This window comes from Solea solea, chromosome 8 (assembly GCF_958295425.1).
Source record: "Solea solea chromosome 8, fSolSol10.1, whole genome shotgun sequence".
NCBI classification, from domain to species: domain Eukaryota; kingdom Metazoa; phylum Chordata; class Actinopteri; order Pleuronectiformes; family Soleidae; genus Solea; species Solea solea.
Genome location: NC_081141.1, coordinates 8,205,362 through 8,225,892, shown reverse-complemented (window position 1 = coordinate 8,225,892; position 20,531 = coordinate 8,205,362). Strand labels below are relative to the sequence as shown.

The 20,531-nt window shown below is 38.3% G+C and overlaps 1 protein-coding gene across 1 annotated transcript in view; it reads left to right on the top strand.

The window, feature by feature from the left end:
- LOC131464330 (ras-related protein Rab-14-like) overlaps positions 1-18,786 on the top strand; it is a 25,640-nt gene extending 6,854 nt beyond the window's left edge. Inside the window, exons 5-8 of the mRNA XM_058636764.1 lie at positions 4,456-4,522; positions 4,860-4,947; positions 5,048-5,078; positions 8,105-18,786. Coding sequence (XP_058492747.1) covers positions 4,456-4,522; positions 4,860-4,947; positions 5,048-5,078; positions 8,105-8,282 — 364 coding nt within the window. The 3' untranslated portion in view covers positions 8,283-18,786. The remainder of the gene's footprint in view (positions 1-4,455; positions 4,523-4,859; positions 4,948-5,047; positions 5,079-8,104) is intronic.
- Positions 18,787-20,531: the final 1,745 nt, after the last annotated feature.

Genomic DNA, 20,531 nt, shown 5'->3' with positions numbered 1-20,531 from the left:
AATTGGACATTTGTAGTCTAAAATTTAGCCTTGCTCCAGAGACTTTCAGTGGGGTGTACTCATTTTTGCATCACCCCAATTTGAGTAAAACTATACATTTTGTTCTCTAAGATATATTATTAACCTTACTTTCATGTTATAAGTTAAACAGATGTTAAATAAAACTTAGTCTTGTCAACATTTTGGAAATAGTTTTTGTTTTCATTGAGATATTGTTTAAAATGGTACTTTTCGAAGGGGGTGTACTCATTTACGCTGAGCACTGTATGTGTGTATATATATATGTGTGTGTATATATATATATATGTATATGTGTGTATATATGTATATGTATATATATATGTATATGTGTGTGTATATATATATATTTATACATATATGTATATATGTATGTATATATACATATATATATATATATATATATATATATGTGTGTGTATATATATATATATATATACATACATATATCAGCAGGGGTGTGTTTGGGAGGGTGGGTGTGTGTGTGGCTGTAGGGGGGCGATTGCTTTCACAGCTCTGGGGAAGAAGCTGTCCCTGAGTCTATTGTTCTTTGCTTTGATGTTCCTGTACCACTTTCCTGATGGCAGCGGTACAAACAGTCCATAGCCTGGGTGTGTGGAATCTGTTGCTATGCGTCTGGCCCTTCTCCGGACTCGGGCAGTGTAAACTGAGTCCAGATCAGGTAGACGGCATCCCACAATAAATGCCGTCCTCACCACCCGGGCTTAAAATCGATTAATCGCCCAGCCCTAGTGCAAACATTAATATAATTCAGTTGAAATAAATAAAACATTAATAATATACAAACTTTAAAACTGTCAGGTCAAAACTTTTACATTAAAAACAAAATAACGCGTCAACAACAAATAGATTGTTCACACCAAGTATCTAATGACGTAGACGGTATTAACCAGCAGATTATTTCAACAGGACAAGCCGAGGTAACGCTGCTCTGTCCCGGGCATTGTGTGCAACAAGAGGCAGAGCTGATCACCTCCAACGACGACGTCGCTGCCAAACTACAGATACGTTATATCTTAATACACAAACCACATTTTGGAATTCTAAATGACTAATTTCTCACTTCGAGTGATCATAAAACTGCGCTCCAGGACACAGAAAAATATTTATTTCAGGTTTATATTTCTTTTCTCTGCCGCTATGGTCCTGCGAAATGCATTCTGGGATACACGGCTTTCCCAAGTAGGCTCAAGTCACCACCCGATACATACTTGGTAAAACGGGCGAAGCGAGAACACTTCCGGGTACGATGCATGTCTTGAACGTCTATTGTTGTACGGTTTTCTACAGTGGCTGGGAGAAAACGCAATTAAGAGAAATCACAACATTAAGAGAAATCACAACGGCATTAACTTTTATCGGAAGAGATACGAACAAGCCAGTACTTCCCATCACTCGCGATCATATTATTAGGAACAATAACAATGTGTTAAAACTGTTAAAACTCTTCAACTTTTATTAATGTGTTCATTACATTTAACAGTAACTTTATGAACCGATAGTGACAATAAGACAAGCGGCCTCCCTGGGAGTCAGTGAAGTGACCGCAGATCTCAGTGCATCGTCCCATCGACATCTGGAGAGCAGAAAGCCTCCACATTTTTCGCCGCCGACTGAAAACACATCTCTTTCGACTCTACCTCGGCTAAGACGACAACGACAAAAAAAAGCACTTATGACTAGCACTTTATAGTTTGGCTTACTTGAAGCACTTACTTACTTCTAGCTCTTGTTTGTACCCAAATGTTGAAATGCACTTATTGTAAGTCGCTTTGGATAAAAGCGTCTGCAAAATGACATGTAATGTAACGTAATCACACGGTCACAGCTCCACAGTCCACACAGTCATCAGTCTCCTCTCCTCAATGAATCCACACAGCAGCTTGTTAATTATGGAATTAGATTTGTGTCAATATTTTCAAACAACACTTTTCATGATTCAAACAACCCTTTTCACAATTCAGACAACACTTTTCACGATTCAGACAACACTTTTCACGAAGCAAGCAACGCTTTTTCAGAAGCAAAAAAAAAGATTTAATCATTCAAAAATATACTATTTTATTCTGATTGGCTACTGAGTTTTGGAGGAACAGCTCAATGCCTGGAAGTCGCCACGGGCTTCACGCTGTCGCTGTCTGTCTGGAACTCGTTCCCCAAGTTTTCTCCGTCAACATCTTTTTTTTTTTTTTTTTTTTCTTCTAAATTGACAAACAAGCTTACATACAACATCTCCCTCACCAGTATATCATTATACAAAGATTATGAACCCAAACACACCACCATTAAATCAATATTCTTTTTGCTTCGTGAAAAGTGTTGTTTGAATCATGAAAAGTGTTGTTTCGCAATTATAATAATTATTAAAATTTAGAAATTATAAGAAATTATAATAATTGCATTGTGATTTGCACTTCTCGGCCACCGTAGTTTTCATACATGTTTAACTAAATTAATGCTACTTCTGTGTTTTTATGTTTTGCACCATGAGTTAGAGTGTTCATGCAGTTAATGACCCTCTGGGTATTAAGTGGATGTGGTGTCTTGCGCAACGCTGTGACTATCAAAATAAAAGGCACTTCCTTCCCAATTGAATTTCCTTTTCTCATTATCCAATCCAATCCAATCCACTTTATTTATATAGCACAAGTTAAACAAACACAAGGTTTCCAAAGTGCTGTACAAAGAATAAAACAGGGATAAAATAAATAAATACATTGAAATAATATGCATGTGTACACATAAAACAAATACAATCACATAAAAACACATAAAATCAACACTACGTGGTGTTAAAAGCCAAAGAAAAGAGGTGAGTTTTAAGAAGAGTTTTAAAATGAGACAGAGAGGAAGCCTGTCTAATGTGCAGCGGCAGACCATTCCAAAGCTTTGGAGCTGCAATGGCAAATGCTCGGTCCCCTCTGAGCTTAAGCCTAGCTTTAGGCATGGAGCAGTTGGTCAGCTGACCTGAGAAATAGGCTGGGCATGTAGGGGTGCAGCAGCTCAGAGAGGTACAGTGGGGAAAAGCCATTTAAGGCTTTAAAAGCAAATAAAATCATTTTAAAATGAATCCTAAAATAGACAGGCAGTCAGTGGAGTGAAGCTAAAATAGGTGAGATGTGCTCATACTTGCTTGTGCCAGTTAAAAGACGTGCAGCAACATTTTGTACAAGTTGAAGGCGCGCAATAGAGGACCCGCAAACCCCTATATAAAGTGCATTACAGTAATCCAGCCTAGTGGTCACAAAGGCGTGGATTACTGTTTCAAATTGCTGTCTCTGAATGACTGGTTTGATTTTTGCCAGCTGCCTCAAATGGAAAAAGCTACATTTCACCACAGCTTTAATCTGGCTGTCAAATTGAAGGCCCGAGTCAATTTTTACACCCAGATTGTTCACAATTGACTTGTGATACTGTGCCAGAGAAGACAAATCAACTTGGGGGCGGGTCACAGCAGTGCCACTAAAGACCATGACTTGTGTCTTTTCTTCATTAAAATTCAGAAAATTTAAAGACATCCAATCTTTAATGTCATGTAAGCACTTTAGCAGTGGGTTAACAGAGTAGGAATCAGCCTTTTTGAGGAGGACATAGATCTGGCTGTCATCCGCATAGCAATGAAAATAAATGCCATGTTTCCTGAGAATAGAATCAAGTGGTAAAAGATAGAGAGAAAATAAAAGAGGGCCAGGCACAGAGCCCCGTGGGACCCCATATGAAAGAGGAACAGTGGAGGACACAGAGAGGCCGATATTATCGGACATCCCTTTCAAGCTTTATTACTCTTTGCTTCATAGTAGTAGGCAACTTTACTTGCTTTATGAATGTGTTTGTTATTATTGATACACACACTACACAAATACTGTGCAGAATATTCTCTAGAACAGGGTGGGCAGTTATTTTCCACAAGGGGCCATATGAGAAACAAAAAATATTGTTGAGGGCCAGCCAAATTTGAATTCATTTTAATAAAATTTTTATCTAAAAAAGCAGTACATTTCATTGTTTTGGCGTAAATTTGGCAGCATACAAACACACAATAAACACAATTACAAACCAACTCTATTAAAAATATCAAATGACTATACTATATAATGAATAATATTATACTATACTACTGTGGTGAAGTGCAGTGAATATATTGTCGAACACAACCCTCTGCTCTAGAATAACCTCAAAGGTACTACACACAAAAAATGCTGAAAAACATAACATGGCAAACTCAAGCCCAACAGACAACAAATGGTCATATTGACCTGAATGTAACATACATTGCAGTGTCATAATCCAACTAATATCCAACAGTTGTCTGGTTTTTAATCTTCATGAGGCATTATTGCGGTACCTTAAATAGCCCTAATTTAAATGTGCACTATTTGTTGTTAAATAATAACGCCTCATGTCCTTTTTGTATAGGAGAAGTACCTACAATCACCTAAGCAGCTGGTTGACAGATGCCAGGAACCTGACCAACCCAAACACAGTCAGTATTTACACAGCAAGTATGGAGACTGACAAAATAATGAAAATCCTGTACTGTATTTGAAGTATTTTACTTAATATTTGCCGTTTTTATACATCATATGATGTATAAAAAAGGCAAATATTAAGCAATGTTTTTAAGCAATGAGCAATGTTTTATGACCAGGTCTTACATGCTAAAGTGAATCCATTTACAATGTATAATGTTCATCTGTCAGTTATCAAAGACGGCTGATAACAAGCTTTTGCTTCATGAAATCCCTCTGCTCAGACTTCCAAAGAGCAGAATTCTACTTTTCCTGCATTATAGATTTTAATAAATGATTGTTGAATTTCAGGTGATCATTCTAATTGGTAATAAGGCTGATCTGGAGTCTCAGAGAGACGTGACATATGAGGAGGCCAAGCAGTTCGCTGAGGAGAACGGTGAGTGTGTGAGCAGGAAGCTCTTGAAATGTTATGCAATTAAATTAAAGCAGGTTTTCAGACTGACTGGTTCTGATATTTGCTTCCTGCTGTTGATTAGGTTTGCTGTTTCTAGAGGCCAGCGCTAAGACGTAAGTACAAACACATACACGCCCTTTGAATCCTGCTAAATGTATTAAATATTTAAGTTTTTGTTGTTTTTGAAGCATTTGTGTTATAAAGTGTTTGTTGACCCAGCTTCAGGTCAGCTCAGGAAAGTAGTCATTGTCAAAGGGCCGGGCAAACCAGTGTCATGGTTTCTGCAGGTTAAAGTTTCATTATCAAACCAGATAAAGTATAGAAAAAATGTGAGTGAAAAATATCACTCACAACATTAATGATTTCTTTTTTTCTTTTCTGCAGATGAAAATATTTTTTGGTAGTTACATTAGTGCCCACAGCAGACCAAAAAAATGTTAAAAAATGTTACCCCTGGCCCCCTAAAAATGTCGAAAAGAAAAGTAAATTCCCGAATGGCGCGTTTTTCAACAAGACATGGACTGCTAAATATTTCTTTACAGGTGACAAAGCTAAAGCCGTGTGCTTAGTTTGTGGTACACAAGTACACATTCTCTCCCTCCCTGTTTCGGTGTGATTGCAGCATTAGTATGTGTGTGCGTAAGTGTGCAGGTGCACTCTGTGCGGGGCGGGGGGGTTGTGTTCGACAATATATTCATTGCACTTCACCACAGTAGTATAGTATAATAGTATTCATTATATAGTGTAGTCATTTGATATTTTTAATAGAGTTGGTTAGTAATTGTGTTTATTGTGTGTTTGTATGCTGCTAAATTTACACCAAAACAATAACATTTACTGCTTTTTTAGATAAAAGAGATCAAATTAAATTAAAATTAATTCAAATTTGGCCCGGCCCTCAACATAATTTTTTGTTTCTCATATGGCCCCTTGGGGAAAATAATTGTCCACCCCTGTGAATCTAGAGCCCAAAGAGATTTTACTTTTCTTATGAGAAAAATGTAATCAAAATCAGACCTGCAGATGTAAAACCTACATATACTGATACATATTATGGCGCATTTCCACCCACTCTACTCGCCTCGCCTCGCCACGTCACAGCACGGTTTATGTAACGTTTCCACTAGCATAGTACCTGGTACCAGGTACTATTTTTACTACCTGCTCCATCGAGGTTCCAAGCGTGCTAGTAGTAGGTATTCTGCGATGATTTGTCAGTGCCGTCACAGGAAGAGACGTCCCACACAGAAATCAAGCCGAACAGCGCCGAACTGTAGATCACTTAAAACTACTTATCAATCCTAAAAACGTGGGTTAATCTCCAACAACTACCAGGGAAATCTCTATATTTAACAGGAGTCTTTTAAAGTGGAGTGATGTATTTAGGGACAGTGCCGGCGATCTCGAGCGGCATCACAGACAGCTGCCGCTGTGGAGTAGGAGGCTGTACTCCAGAGACATGTGGACAGAAATCAAACCAAACAGTGCCAAATTGTATGAATTAAAACTACTTAACAATCCTAAAAACGTGGGTTAATCTCCAACAACTACAGAAGTCTGGTGTAAAGTCACTAGTCACTCGTGTGAGTGTGTGTGTGTGTCGCGTATAAAACGAAGTCACCGGAGTTTCACTCAGCCGTGCAATGATGACTCGCCGAGGCGAGGCGAGTAGAGCCGGTGGAAATGCGCCACTAGTGTTACTTGTGCTTTAGACCTTGGTCTCCATGTTTCCTCTACTTCCCTTCTTAGCTGAGTGAATACATCAAAATCTTTATACAGAGGTTTTTAAATGTAGAATCACAATGCTACACTGTATTTGGTTCTGTATTTCTCAGCATAAGCATGATCAGGCTAATTAGCACAGCTTTCACAGAAGTAGTATATAGTAGGGGTGGAACGGTTCACAAAAGCCATGGTTTGGTTCATTTTGTGGTTTTGGGGTCACAGTTTTCGTTTCGGTTATTTATTTTTCTATTATTTTTACACTCATACCATACCATGTATCAGATCTATAGCCTATTTTTTTTTTTATCAGATATTCTTAAGGACATATGCAATCTTGCAAAAACTGAAACAATGAGGCAGCTTGATTATGGATTTAAGCACATCATTGTAACAATCCAGAGATTTTGAAACAGTAAGAGGAGAGACATTGCTGTATTTACACATTTATATATTAATTCTAGTTTCCATTCCATTCTCTCACTGCTTGTGTCAGTGATTCAGAAAGATGCTCACTTGTGTGACTTTCATAAAGTGGGCGGGTCTGCAAAACGAAGCTTTTCATCTCCCACTCCCCAATTTCAGTAGCCCTGGAGGTCCATCCATCTGTAGTAAGAGCCATGTTATCTGTGTCAGACAATTCTTTATAAAGTAAAGTCTCTTTATAAAGTTCAGGAATTACTGTGTTGCTGAAGTGACAGTGGGATGGAATATTATACCGCGGCTCAAGTACTTTAATCATATGCTGAAATCCTGCATCCTCCACCACGGCATAAGGCTGCACATCTTTCGCTATTAACACCCCCATTGTTTTCCTTATGGCTTTTGACCTGTCTGACTTCTCTGAGTGCTTGTTTAAATGCTGCAGGGAGCAGAAGTTGCTTTTTCTTACCCAACTCTCTCTTCCTTGTGCTGTCAAGCATCACACTTGGGTGATGTCTCTGCAGATGCGCTAGCATATTTGAAGTGCTGCCACTAGCATAAGTAACACGTGTTGTGCTGTGCTTGCTTACAATTAGTTTTGTCCATCAACTTTTTACCGCTGTCATCATAGGTTAGAGTAAATCCAAAATGCTCCCACACAGGAGAACGAAACGATGCTGCTGCTGGCACATCCTCCAACTCTGGAGCTCCTCCTGCGTCTTCTTGTGACATTTGTGCAACTGACCTGTAGCACTTAACAGTACACGCCTCCTCGTACCAAATGTAAAAAAAAACTTCACTGGGTTACTGGCGCAAGGCTTATACTACGTTGCATGTCATAAACTGAATGGTACACGTGTCCCGAATCGTGACAAGCGTACTGAACGGGACAGATTTTTTGAATGAACCATTCCACCCATAGTATATAGGTGACTTGCACCCCCTCAGAAATCATTTTCAATTAATTATTATTATTTGCTATGTTCTTCCTCAGAGGGGAGAATGTAGAGGAGGCTTTTCTGGAGGCAGCAAAGAGGATCTACCAGAACATCCAAGATGGCAGCCTGGACCTAAACGCTGCTGAGTCAGGAGTCCAGCACAAACCATCAGCGCCTCAGGGAGGACGCCTCAACGCCGACAGCCAGCTGGCTAAAGAAGGTTGCAGCTGCTAACCTCACACAGAGACAACAGACAGATGGACAGACAGAGACAGTTATGTAAACCGAGATCCCCTCTCCTCCAGGCACTAACATCAATCTGCTATTCAAAGTGCATTAAATAGGATATAACTGGATTTCATTTAACATAGGAGACCACAGTTCATTATCATTTAACAGTCCAGTCAATCCCATTTAAATATGGGTTGTCAAAGTTTGATACCCTCAAGAGACAATGTCTCCAGAAACAAATAAAAAAAAAATAAAGGTTTCAAATTTGGACCAACTCACTGCCAAAATTGGGGTCGCACCAAAATGGTTTGCCTTTCTGCCAAATCTGGAATCAAGACTGCTTTCACACTACTTCCCATGCTGCAGCTAGGCTGGCACACTCTAGTTTCAAATCTGGCCATTGCGATAGAGAGTTGGTCAAACTAGGTCCAAATTAAAATTGCTTGAGCTGAAGAGTAGGCCAAGCAGTACTGTTCACATTTTAGGACATTGTTAAGTACATCAATCATCATTCCAAGATAAGGCTACCCTGCATAACACAGTCTGTCCTTGATCTTGAACAATCGATATTCCAGATTAGCTCGTCCTTAAATTCCTAATAATATTTTACCAAACATGAAATACCTTCCAGTTACAGAGAAATGTAGCTGTCTAATTCAGACTGACCTACAGTCTAAATATGATCTAAAGTCATATGAAGTTCAAACTGAACTACTTTGGACAATAGGAGAGGGTTGTGCAAATTTGAAACTACCTAATTCCAAAATAAAAACACCATGTCCCAATGACAAAGATAACTGAGCATGAATTTGGACCTTCTGTCAAAGTCTGGACTGCTCCCCTAAAATTTGGATGAAGTTCCAACTCTGGATATTCCCATGAACAGATTCAGGGCCTCATCTTAACCTGGACTGTTGCATTCAGGGACCATTTTTTCATGGATTTTAAAATCTGAACCAAATTTAGCTCTGGATCTGTTGTCATTGCAGATGGTCCAAACGCACAGTTGAGATTGAGTAAATCGTCTGAATCTACAGTGCCAGTCTGGTGCTGTAGATTAGTATTTGTCGTGTCTGTGTGATATGCCATGATTTGCTGTCAGTTGTAATAGTTTTAAAATCAATGCTCTCAAAACCATGAATTCTGTCACAGAGTGGCCTGGAATTCTGAACCTGCCTCTAGGATTCCTCCTTCACTGAAAAACATTTCTCCCTCATGCCTCATCTGAAGCTCTGCCCTCTGAGCTCCTTGCTGGATTATTTGGTTTGATTGTTCCATCATTTGTTGATTGGAAGACGCACTTTAACTGTTGTTTGTCAGATGCACCTTAGGGGTGTTCCAGCTGTATTTTTAAATGTTTTTCAGCCGTCCAGTCACCTCAGATGCAGGTTAAAGGGGCAATCCACTGATTTGTACATGAGTATTACTCATCTTGTGGAGTTTTATTTTTTAAGTCTACAAGATTATCCTGACTCTTTTACCTTACTGTACTGTCTAATGGAAGGTTGGTCTAATGGATAAACTATTCAATTTGCTTCACAGAAATTGCAGGATCCAAGATTTTATGGTGCATTCACACCAAATGTGAAGCGATTTGTCAAGTGGTGTTACAGAAAATAACAACTGGCACCTTCTCATCTGTGGCTAATGTCATAGCTCACTATATTCACAGTAATGTGCAGCCACCTTGATTTAAGTGACAAACATTTTAAAAATGTACTGGGTACTACAGCTTCCTCACTCACCATGTTTGCCTGGTCTTTATCATTTTAGCACTGCAAAATAAATTGAGTTTGGAAAGAAAAGTTTATGCAAAATACGAAAAATCTAATCTGAATCACTCATAGTACAGTCTGGCCACAAACAAACCTTTATTTTGCTGCTTCTGTGTAAACGACAGATATACAGACCAAGACCTCCATTTTGCAAATACTGTAAACTGTTTACAGTCTGACAAGACACTGAGTGAAACAGACAAAATGACATGCAGTTGAGAGATGATATCGGTGACCTAATGAATCCGTGTATCATTTGTTTGTTCGTTTTTCAAAATAAAACGAAACTTGAAAAAACATAACAAACTGTTTATTAGATTTTCAAAATAAAATCCTAAAAATGTATAATGTTTTTTCCAATTTCCAATCCACCAAACCCAAGTTACGTGATCCAAAGGTTGCGTCGATATTCTCTCCTTCACGTTAATTCATCTCAAATGGTTCAAACCAACCAGTCCTATTTCTGGTTTTCAAATTAAAGTCCTATCGAAAGCGATCACAACATTTTTTAAATTATATGTCAAAACAATTATATAATAGCGATTACATGTAAATTAATTATGTCAAATAATACATTGGTAAAATGTATTGTAGCTATAAATACTGTAAATTGTAAATAGTGGATCTATAGTTGTTTTTATATCATCTGTCTTGTACATTTATTTACATATATTAATATTCATAATTCCTTACCTAATTTCTCTTTTACTTCTGTTTGTACCCTGTTGTGAGTTTTGGCTGCTGTAGTACTGCAGATTACCCTGTGTGGGACAAATAAGGTAATGTCTTATCTTGTATAAAACACTTTTACTCTAATGTAATATTCTTCGATCTTTGAAGAGGTAAAGCATCCATCATTTTTACAAGTAGTTTATGGTTTCACTTTCATTGGAATAAGAACCCCTTGTACTTCATACACAAGTAATATGAAGTACTTACTGTGTAGTTTTAAAGTAATCCAGGGTCAAAATTCCCTTTGTAACAAAAATAAGGTGGACGATTAACCTAATTTGTGTTGCTAAAAGTGAATTTACAAGAGGTACTGAGTCTAAGGAAAGTGAATCATAAACTACTTATAGAAATTATGGATGTTATACCTCTTCCAAAGATCGATGAATATAACTTACATTATATGACAAGATAAAACATTACTTTATTTGTGCTACACAGGGAAATTTGCAGTATTACAGCAGCCAAAAATCACAAGGTAGAAATAGAATATATTACATAAATGATATAATAAATAAAGACTATATACAGTATATACAATACATTTAACCTTTAATTGATTGATGATGTTTGACATAATTTAACACTTCTTTTCAGTACGTTGTGTTTGCTTGCGATGTAAAGGAGAGAATACCGGCACATTTTACATTTAGGAGCAGCTGATTTGACCACAGAAAGCCTCACTTGACTGCAGTCGTTTAAATGTTATTGATCGTGGATGTTCAAATATGTCTGTCAAATCTTTCTAACTTATTACAATACATGTCATTTAGCAGACGCTTTTATCCAAAGCGACTTACAAGGTAATTGAGTACAATCAGCCAGGGGTGGAATCGAACTTGCGACCATGATGTCTTTGGCACACAGGGTACTGGTCTTAGCCACTGAGCCACTCCCCCCGTTTATGACAGACAGATACTTTCTCTGTGCTCATGTCTTCTGGTTTCAGAGTTTCCCTCCCATCGTCGTGTGAAGCTCCCCTGTCAAAGGTCACTTTCGGGTTGCGTTAGATGGAAATCCTTTTTTTTTTTTTTTTCATTTTTCATTAGAGCACAATATCGGAAATGAAATGGAAAAAGTCATTATCTGTTTTTTCATTTATTATGAACGCCAAATTAACATTTCTTTAACTGTTTTCCATTTCCTTTTGAAAAACTAATGAATGAATGAAACACGGATTCTGTTGTTTCCAAAGGTTTCCGCTTTCCACGATGAAGTGCAGGGAAAGCACTTCATCTTAGTAGATCTTAGTAAAACTATGGGGGTTCTTAAGCGTGCACTTTTCCTTGTTTTCACTCCGTGATCCGTCTCAACCTCTGTGTGTTTAAGACGCTTTAGTGCTGCAATTAATGGAATAAGGTCTGCCACAGAAGCATCAGATAAGCTGATCTCTTTAACTGCTCAAAGGGGGCGAGAAGAGAGAGAATGTTCACTGGTGTGAAGTGAATGTTGCGGGGAGTTCATAATCTGCATTGTAAATTTCGCTTTTGCGCAAAGAGGCTTTCCAGCACTTAATAGTTGCTGTTCCACCGTGTACTCACATTGTTATTGTTGGAACCCTTTTATTGGTGTTCCAAACTGATCTTGGACAGACTTTAAGCGGGAATACACAGGCGTGTGCTGACCATATTTTTTGCATGCATCGTCAAAACATCCTGTTTCGGTCGTGTTATTTCGGCCGAAAACCAAAAATGCCTTTTTTGGCCATTTTCGGCAGCTGAATTTTTGTTGCATCTCTAGAAAAGTCTGTTTGTTTTTTGTTGTTTCGAAAAACGATGTTTCAGCAAAACGGGTTAAACTTGCGTTGTTCTTTATCGGCTGAGAAAGTTAACTTTGAGGATACTAAAGTGTGGACCAACTTCCAGTTTTCAAAATAAAACGTGGGTAATTGAAAGGCAATAACAAGCTTAGTCAATAAGATCCAATAAGAAATAAATGCAATATTTTTTTCATTGAATAAAAAAGTGAGTAGTATTACAATGGAATAAAATGTACCTTAACCAGCCACTGTAGTAATATTATCCTGCCCTGATTTTCAGTCACATGACCTGGAAGCTATTGAGCTAATTCCATTCTAATATTTTTCATATTTTTAATCAGTTTTTTAACGTAAATGTTAGCATTTTGAGCCATAGCAGAACTCGTTTTTTAGTTTAGGGCTGAAATAAATGATTGAACAGATGAGGATGATACACGGATCATGCAGATACACTAAAGAGACGTTAATTTATGGATTTTACAGGGTGATGTTGGTTTAAAGCGCAATGATTCAGGATTTTTACCCGAATTAAACGCCATTAAATGGTTAAATGTCTTGTTGTGGGGAGATAGGGGGCTCTCTGCTCCTCTTTCCGACTGTTACTGGAAAATCACCCTTGCAAGACCAGGGGCACCCACCCAGATTTCTCAGAATCAGGAGGTCTAGCGAGAATCACATATTGCTTCATTGCACGACACACACACACACACACACCTTCTAGCCAGGTAACGTCTATAAGGTTAAGGCAGAGATAATGTTATTTTAGGTGTTCATTATGGCAGAGCCAGTGAAATCGAAGTGGAGAAAACCGTCTGACCGAGTGAGTATCAGACTGGCTTTTTTTTTTTTTTCAAATGGCGAGAATTGAAACACAGAAGCATGCAAAACGGGTGCTGACATGGACATGACTCTACGGGTTGTGTTTGCCGGCTCTGTTGAAAACAAATGCACATGGCCAGGAGAGAGAAAGGGAGGGGGAAGCATAAGCGGTGAGTTTTTATGACCATGAGGATGAAGGATGTATGTTTACGGTGGTGTTGTAAAAATATGTATTCTGAAACTGTAGGAGGAGCTTCATAGAGAATAAGGCAATAAATGTCTGTATTTATACAGGGTGTCATGGGGGTTTAGTCTCGTCTGATCTAGGAGCCCCCCCCCCACCCACCTTACATTTGCTTAGGGCCCTCAAACTCCTTCGGAATGCCCAAGGGCATTTCTGTTTTCCACTTCTCTTTTTCTTCAAATGGTCCATTTATCTGTGAGCAACTAAAGCCTGCTTGATCTGCTAAATATGTTTTTGTGGTTGATGTTTATTTTTTTCTTTTAAAAATGTTCAAAAGTGCTTCAGTTGATCTTGTCACTTAAAGGAACGGCACTAATTGATAGATGCATAAATATATTTAAACCAAATACTGTTGGATGCAGATTTAACCTGATTCATCTTGTTCCCACTCACGGATTAAAGTCAGATTTACACATTACACAAAATCAAACTCCTGTCCAGAGTCTAGTTGAATGTCGGTGAAGGATTGAAAGATTTCAAAAAGAAGCAAGAAGTGTTTTTTTTTTTTTCTTATGATAAATGCATTTGTTTTCAGTAAAAGAATATTTTTGAACTCAAAAAATATAATGTGCATCTTTATATTATTAATAACTTGTTAGTCAAGTTTTGATTTTCACAATTTGGAGGTAAAGAAATTGTGACACAGAAACAGATATTCTGAAGTGCAGTTGCATGAGCTACAGCACCCCCTGCATTGACAACCAGTATGAGACATGGAGACAAGGGCCCTTTCTCAATACTCAAGTATGCAAGGATGTACTTGTGTACTTGGGAAGTACATACTTGAGAAGTACGCCTGTAGTACATACTAATGTACACAAGTATGATTCTTCAATTGGAACAGCAGCGTACTTCCTTGTTCTACTGTTTGAATGGCGGGTGGCGCCAATTGCTTAAGCCACCTAGTGTTGATAAATGAACATATGAAATACTTAAGAAATGCATATATATATTGTTATTATTTTCACATTTTAAATATTTAACTTACAGTACAATGTGGGCCACACGGTGGTTTAGTGGTTAGCACTCTCGCCTTGCAGCGAGAAGACCCGGGTTCGAGCCCCGGTTGGAACAAGGGCCTTTCTGCATGGAGTTTGCATGTTCTCCCCGTGTGTGCGTGGGTTCTCTCCGGGTACTCCGGCTTCCTCCCGCAGTCCAAAAAACATGCAATGTGGGGATAGGTAAATTGAACACTCTAAATTGACCATAGGAGTGAGTGTGAGAGTGAATGGTTGTTTGTCTCTATCTGTGTGTGGCCCTGCGATGGACTGGCGAACTGTCCAGGGTGTACCCCGCCTATCGCCCGATGTAGCTGAGATTGGCACAGCACCCCCCGCGACCCTCTGGCAGAGGATAAAGCGGTAGATGATGACTGACTGACTGACAGTACAATGTGGAAAATAGATATATTACAGCATTGTAGAGTAGTGTGTGTGTGTGTGTGTATATATATATATACACACACACACACACATACATATGTGCAGTGGGGCAAAAAAGTATTTAGTCAGCCACCAATTGTGTAAGTTCTCCCACTTAAAATGATGACAGAGGTCTGTAATTCTCATCATAGTTACACTGTGAGAGACAGAATATGAAAATGAACTCCCACTATGAAGCATGGGAGTGGAAACATCATGCTTTGGGGATGTTTTTCTGCAAAGGGGACAGGACGACTGATCCCTGTTAAGGAAAGAATGAATGGGGCCATGTATCGTGGGATTTTGAGCCAAAACCTCATTCCATCAGTGAGAGCATTGTATTGAGACCACATACTTATTTTCCACCATAATTTACAAATAAATTCTTTAAAAATCCTACAATGTGATTTCCAGGATTTTTTCACATTCTGTCTCTCACAGTTGAAGTGTACCTATGATGAAAATTACAGACCTCTGTCATCATTTTAAGTGGGAGAACTTGCACAATCGGTGGCTGACTGAATACTTTTTTGCCCCACTGTATATATATACATATACACATACATATACACTGCCTGGCCAAAAAAAAAGGGTCACATCGTTGGACCGCCTTTAGCTTACGGCACTCATTCACTGTGGCATTGTTTCCATAAGCTACTGCAATGTCACAAGATTTATTTCCGTCCAGTGTTGCATTCATTTTTCACCAAGATCTTGTATTGATGATGGGAGAGTCGGGCCACTGAGCAAAGCCTTCTCCAGCACATCCCAAAGATTCTGAACCATTCTTTCACAATTTGAGCCTGATGAATCCTGGCATTGTCATCTTGGAATATGCCCATGTCATCAGGGAAGAAAAAGATGCATTGATGGAATAATCTGGTCATTCATTATATTCAGGTAGTCAGCTGACCTCATTCTTTGGCCACATAATGTTGCTGAACCTAGACCTGACCAACTGCAGCAACCCCTTACCTATTTGCTTAGTTGAATCCAGGTGGCAACTTTTTTTTAAGCCAGGCAGTGTATGTATATATTATATTTAAATACAGATGCAATGACCGTGCGACTTTAATATAAATCTAAACTTCAAAATTAAAATTAATAAAACATTAATAATATACAAACTTTCAAACTCACGTCAAAACATTTACATTAAAAACAAAATAACACGTCAACAACAAATTTATGGATCACACCAAGCATCTAATGACAGAGACGTCGGAGCCAGCGGATCATTTCATCAGGACAGACCAAGGTAGCGCTGCTCTGCGCCGGACACTGTGGCCGTTTCTCAATATCCATACTTGTGCATACTTGTGTGTACTTGCATACTCCCGTACTTGTGAAAACGTCATCAGTCTCAGTCAGAGTTCTGTTCCAATTCTCAAGTAAGCAAACAGCGAGGACGGTTCTCAAACCCGGAAGTGTTCTCGCTCCGCCCATTTTGACCAAGTATGCATCGGAGGTGACTTAAGCGTACTTGGGATGGCCATGTATCCCAGAATACATTTCGGCGGAGCATAGCAGCAGATAATAGAAATATAAATCTGAAATAAATATTTTTCTGTGTCCCGGAACAAAGTTTTAAGATCATTTGAGGCGAGAAATGAGTCATTTAGAATTTAAACATGTGGTTTGTGTATGAAGATATGACGTATTTATAGTTTAGCAGCAACGTTTGTCGGAGGTGATCGGTGGACGCTCGACGCTCACTGTGCCCGGCACAGAGCAGCGTTACCTCGGCCTGTCCTGATGAAATGATCCGCTGGCTCAGACGTCGCTGTCATTAGATGCTCAGTGTGATCCATAGATTTGTTGTTGACGTGTTATTTTGTTTTTAATGGAAACGACAGTTTGAAAGTTTGTATATTATTAATGTTTATTTTATTTACTTTGAATTAGATATGTAGAGTAGTATATATTTGTACAAGTCATATATATATATATATATATAATAAATTAAGTTAAATATTTAAAATGTGAAAATAATAACAACATATATATGCATTTATTAAAAGTATTTCATATGTTCATTTATCAACACTGTAGGTGGCGCTAATGAGGCTGCAGCACTTGGCGCCAGCCACCATTCAAACAGAAGAACAATACATACATACTTGCATACTTGAGTATTGAGAAACAACCACATACTTGTGTACTCCCGTACTTGGCAAGTATATACTCCCAGCGTACTTTTCAAGTATATACTTCCCAAGTAAGCAAGTACATACTTGCTTACTTGAGTATTGAGAAACGGCCTGTGAGTGTAGAGTGTCCGCAGAGGCGGAGCTGATCACCTCCGACAAACTATAAATACGTCATATCTTAATACACAAACCACATGTTTGAATTCTAAATGACTAATTTCTAGCCTCAAATTATCTTAAAACTTTGTTCCTGGGCACAGAAAAATATTTATTTCAGATTTATATTCATATATTCGAACACATCCGGGTTTGAGAACCACACTCGCTGGTCACGGACTTGAGAATTGGAACAGAACTTGGACTGAGGCTGATGACGTATGGGAGTACGCAAGTACAGACAAGTACGCACAAGTATGGATATTGAGAAACGGCCAATCTCTTACTGAAAACATGGCTGCCAGTGTGGGCATGGAAAAACACCTTTTAGCCACTTAACAAAAGTCTGTCTAAATTGTAACTTAAGAATATGTTCAATGCTGCATCTTACTGTTAGACAAACTTTTCTAACTGGAAAGTGATGTTAGTGAAAATAACACATTTTAACTTAATAATGAAGGCAACAGTTGTGTGAAATTGATGGTTTGATCTATAGACTTTGGTGCAGGGAGAGTGAGCGGTTAGAAAGAGATTTTGAGGCAAGTTTTAAGTCACAAGGTTGGTGATGCAATCACTTTATGGCAATTGAAAAAAAGCATTTCATGGCCTTTAAGTGTATTCCAAAAAGTGCAAAGGACTGGATGAGGTATAATTAGTCAAACATTACCCGCATAAGTGAAACCAAGTGATTTTGAATAAGAAAAGACAACAAGGTCACAGCTGCAATCACTCTTTGGCAAGTGGCAATGAACATTTTATCATTTGTACTGGCCCTTTTACTGCATTCCAACAATTACAAAGGACTGGATGAGGTTGTTGGAATGCAGTAGCCTTATGAAAAACTTTATGTCACAAGTTAGGAGGTGCAGTCACTTTTTTGGAAATGCAAATAAGCATTCCATGGGTTGTGCTGGCAATTTAAAGTTATGAATGAATGGGTGAGGATTAATCTGTCAAATATTAGCCTATGGAAGTAAATGTGTGCTATCTGAGTTTGAATTTGAATTTTTAACACAGATTTTTTTTTTTCTATCGAAATTAGACTTTGAATTTTAAAACATCAAATTTTAAGCACCGAATTTTTTTTTGCTTTCGATTTTTTTTCAATATTGAAATAAATTCAGTTGCAAAAAGTTCGAGTAGGTCTAACTGCAGACTCGCAGACCACTACACGACACCTCCCCCCACTACATGACACACCCCCTCACACTACACGACACGCCTACTCAATACTGATTGGGTCGCAGAACGGATCACATCTGAAACGTGATATGGTTTACTTTTATTGAAACTTTATTTACACACGCACATGGACACTCATTTACAAGAGACTTTTACCCCGGTATGCGACAGTAATAGAGAAGAATATAATACTGGTGTTGACTTTTATGAACACAGAAATGTATTTTGTATGCAATTTGTGAATAATTAAAGTCACTTTGTAAACTATTAAATGTCGATTGGAAAGCAGTTCTTTCAACATTTAATTATCACGTTTATACAATATAATTATCACATTTATACAATATAGTGTCACATTTATACAATATAATTATCAAGTTTTTAAAATACACTGTCACGTTTATACAATATAGTGTCACATTTATACACTATAGTGTCACATTTATACAATATAATTATCACGTTTATACAATATAGTGTCACGTTATATAATGTGATACAGACCCCCCTCCCAAAAAAAAAAAAATCCACTGTGATAGTGATACGCTTCCATACAATGTAACCTTTGTAAGTAATTAGTTATAGTTGCAAGAACCCTATTGAAACGGAAAGAGTTATTAGGGTTCGAGAACAAAGTGCGTAGAACCCTATTGAAATGCAAAAGATTATTATTAGGGTTCGAGCAACAAGGTTGCAAGAACACTATTGTAATCGTAAGGATAATTAGGGTTCGAGCAACAAGGTTGCAAGAACGCTCAAACCCTATTGTAATCGTAAAGATTCTTCTTCTTCTTCACCAAAGTAAATCGCGTTTTTGAGGCCCTGAACATGCCCCAAAACTCACCAATTCTTGCAAACGCATCAGACCTGGTGTAAAATTACGTATATTAGTGTTTCGGGAAATGTGCGTCAAAAAATGAAAGTGGGCGGGGCTAAAAACTGACGCAAAAAACTTGTATTAGTCATCTGCTTTCGGGTTTAACGAACTTGAACGAAACTTAGTACACATGTTCATTAGGTGGGGACGGTCAAAAAAGGAAGGCCGCCATCTTGGATTGCACGCCAAAACAGAGGCGATTTTGGCCATTTTGCACCAATGGTATGTGAACAAACTTGTCCTAGAGCTTTCACGGGATCACCTTCAAACTTGGTACAGTCACTGTGGACAAGTTGAGGATATAAAGTTGCTTAAAACTTTTCAATAAGTATGGTGTACAAGAAAGGGGGTGGCAAAGTTGGTGAAAATTTACATTTTTCGCCACAGGCAACAAAACTTTTATAACTTTGTGATGGAAGGTCCGATCTTCACCAAAATTGTGGCGATCGATTATGGGCCATGGCTGAAGATGCCTATGCAAAAACTTGCAAGTTCGTAAACATTGCCTCCTGGTGGTGGCAGAAAATAATAAAAAAAAAAGTTACTTTACGCTATCAGGAATCACTTTTACAGAGATTATCTTATCCAACTCAAAATTGGTGAAAACACTCTAAACACAAGGTAGATGATGCGTGCTTAACATGATGGTGTACAAATACAACCCATTCTCATTCACCCTCTGTGAATCGTCGTGCCACATGTCCTGCTCTCGTCCTGCCAGTTTTACTCTGCCTAAGACTTTTTGCCTTTTACTTATGCCAGAGGTTTTTCTGGACCTCCCTCCCTCAGTTAGTTTTCACCTTTGTTTGCTGCTTAGGTTTTTGCTTTAAATAAAAAGCTTTTTTTGGACACTCTGAATCGTGCTCTTGGGTCCAGTGTTTTCTCAGACATTACAATAATGGCCGGTGGCTTGAATATACTTGCAGTAGTTGCATTTCAACAGAGGGCATCTACTTGGAAAATAAAAGTGGCAACCACTATGAGGTTGTTGTTTGTGTTCATGTACCTCAACAGGAGAGTTGCTATGGTCACTGCAAAGAAGATGCATCTACATTGTATAATCTCAGACAAAATGCAAAAAGAACTTCATGCAAAGTTGAGACAGAGTGTTTTGGATGGTCTTTGCTCTTCAAAGTACAT